Source organism: Punica granatum, chromosome 4, assembly GCF_007655135.1.
Source record: "Punica granatum isolate Tunisia-2019 chromosome 4, ASM765513v2, whole genome shotgun sequence".
Classification (NCBI taxonomy): Eukaryota; Viridiplantae; Streptophyta; class Magnoliopsida; order Myrtales; family Lythraceae; genus Punica; species Punica granatum.
The window spans coordinates 9,792,210-9,794,832 of NC_045130.1; the positions used below are offsets into that span (position 1 = coordinate 9,792,210).

The window sequence follows — 2,623 nt, forward strand, 5'->3', positions numbered from 1 at the left end:
AGTTTCCCAGCCACCAAGCGTAGGGATCGTCCTACTAAGAAAGAAGAGTCTTTCATAGAAGAACATAGAGAAGGTAAGGATTCTGACTACAATAGGAATTTTGATAAAGATTTCTATAACCAAGGATTCTTCCAAGCAGGTGGAAAATGGAAAAAGGAAACTCCCCAGAAGTATAAACTTCTGCGAACTGGTAATACCAATTCTTTCGGTTCAGTCTTAGATCTTGATTGTGTTGATGACAATCAAAAAGTCCTAACTGATTGGGTCATGAAGACCAAATTGGAAGTCTCAATAGGAGAAGAGTATAGCAAGCTAAACAATAGAGAACTCTGGCAACTCTTGTTGCATAAAACTCGAGGACAGGTACATCTGTATATGTCTATGATTTCTACTCTTATCAATTATGATGCTAATCCTTTTGTCTCTTTTACTCGTAATGAAATTTGGAATCATTTTGTTACTAACATTGAACGTGAGTTCATTGGTTCAGTCACGACAGGTGTCGGAGCAATCGAAAAGCAGCAGGAGCTTAAGCATAAAATGAATAAGCTAGAAATCTGCGACATGTGTTACTTTAATTCCTTTTATTGTCAGTTTAAGGAATATTACTATCAGCTGATAGAACCTGCAGATATTACTGCATATAGGAATCTTTTCATAGACAAACTTCCCTATCCAGTGTCTAGCGTGGTCAGAGAAAGATATGATCATGAAGTCGAAATCGGAGCAGTCTACCCAACTTTAGGAGGAATAGCCTCAATTGTTAAGAAGCATATGGAAGAAGTCTGTCTCAGGCGTAAAACTGAGAAAATGATGAAGAAAACTAGAATATGCTGTGGTCCAGAACAAGGGCTAGATATTCCTCAGCAGTATGGCTGTCGTAGTCTGTCAAGAAGAATCTCTAGGAAGAAATCTAGTATTCCTAAGAAGCGCTATCGCCTTAAGCGATATTCTGGCAGTAGGCCACCATGGAAGAGTCGGTCTAAGAAACAAAACTGGAAGAGTCGAAAGTTTTTTCGAAGGGGGGGAGGATTTAGAAAAACCAACCCAAAGAGAAAAAGTCTAGATAAGAAAAGATTCTGCCCTGAAGGCAAGAAAACATGCCGTTGCTGGATATGCAACGAAGAAGGTCATTATGCAAATGAATGCAGTCAAAGAAAGAATCGTAATAATAATCGTGCTCAGGTATTCCTAGGTGTCATGTCTAGAAATTATGAGCCAATAGAAGATTCTGACTATGATTCTGATGAGTCCTATTATGAGTTAGTTACTGACTCAGAATGCTCAGATTCGGAGTACTCCAGTGATGACTAAGGAGAACCCCAACGCAACATTCATCCAGGTTAAAATCCGTGGAAAAACAGTCATGGCCTACATCGACACAGGTGCGAGCGTGTGTTTTGGAAAGCCTAGTCTGCTTCCAGGTAAGTTCTGGAAACCTATGGAATATCCTTTAGAAATAGCAATCGCTGACAAGTCTGTTCTTAGAATTACTCATAGAGCCGAATTTGTCAATCTTGTGATAGAAGGAGTCAGGTTTCCCACACCAAGCATTTATAGGCATGATTCTGGCATGGATCTAATCATAGGAAATAACTTTCTTAGATTATATCAGCCATTCGTTCAGAGAACTAGGTTCGTTGAACTTACGTGTCCTGATTTAGAAAATCAGAAGAAAAGAGTCATCCAAATTCCAATCTACCATAGTAATAGAATTAAGCAACTCAGGTTGTTAAACTATCTTTCTAAGTCTATCCAGGAGTTAGAAAATGATATTGATTCTGCCGAAATAGAACGGCTTTTAGATGCAATCACTAGTGATAATCCACTAGACCAGTCTAAGAATAGAAATAGAATGCTCGTAGAAATCAAGCTCAAGGATCCTCTTAAGGAAGTTAAAGTTCCTAATAACATTCCATACACCCTTAAGGATGTAGAAGAATTCAAAGAAGAGTGTAAGCAGCTCTTAGAATTAGGAGTCATTAGAGCTAGTAAGAGTCGCCATAGCGCACCAGCATTCTACGTAGAAAATCATAATGAACTAAATCATAATGTGTCTACTATCCAAATCTTAATTAAATCTACATTCAGACGTGGTATTCATTGTCCAGTCAAAATAGTCGTCATAGATAATCGTATGACTCGTGATTCTGAGAAGGTCATAGGAATCATTTCTGGTGATCTTGGTTATTCTGTTGTCAAGTTTAATGTTACTTGCAACTATGCTATTCCTCTGTCTTCTTCTAAATTTAACAATTCTCTTGGTCTTCTTTTCGAACTTGAACGAAAAGATATAATGGAAGATGCTGACATTCCATTCAGCATTACATATGCATGCTCATATGCTCTGTCTAATAGTCATCATTCTGTAGAATTCATCAACAAGGACAAGATAGTCATAGATGAATTATTCGCAAAAACTTCTACTAGGTTAGAGCCTATTTCTAGACTTCCTCTACCAGTCATCGAAGAAGCTAGTTCTTCTCGTCTAGTCAAAGTCCCAGAAGCTATTTCTGAGCCCTTAACAGTCAGTAGAATTCGTGAAAATCTAGATCGTCAAGAGAGTCTTAGGCTTAAAGATTATTCTGATAAAGGATCAGTCATTAGTGAAAATGAAATCTTG

The 2,623-nt window shown here is 37.9% G+C and overlaps 1 protein-coding gene across 1 annotated transcript; it reads left to right on the forward strand.

The window, feature by feature from the left end:
• Positions 1-267: 267 nt before the first annotated feature.
• On the forward strand, positions 268-1,314 carry LOC116204109. Its single transcript, XM_031536190.1, has 2 exons — positions 268-363; positions 595-1,314. The coding sequence occupies exons 1-2, from the start codon at positions 268-270 to the stop codon at positions 1,312-1,314; spliced, it is 816 nt and encodes a 271-aa protein (XP_031392050.1).
• Positions 1,315-2,623: the final 1,309 nt, after the last annotated feature.

Excerpts from the sequence above, each read along its gene's own strand:
- LOC116204109 (XM_031536190.1), top strand. The coding sequence starts at position 268 with ATGAAGACCAAATTGGAAGTCTCAATAGGAGAAGAGTATAGCAAGCTA. Across the intron at positions 364-594 it reads TGCATAAAACTCGAGGACAG|TTTAAGGAATATTACTATCA; the intron begins GTACATCTGTAT and ends TTTTATTGTCAG.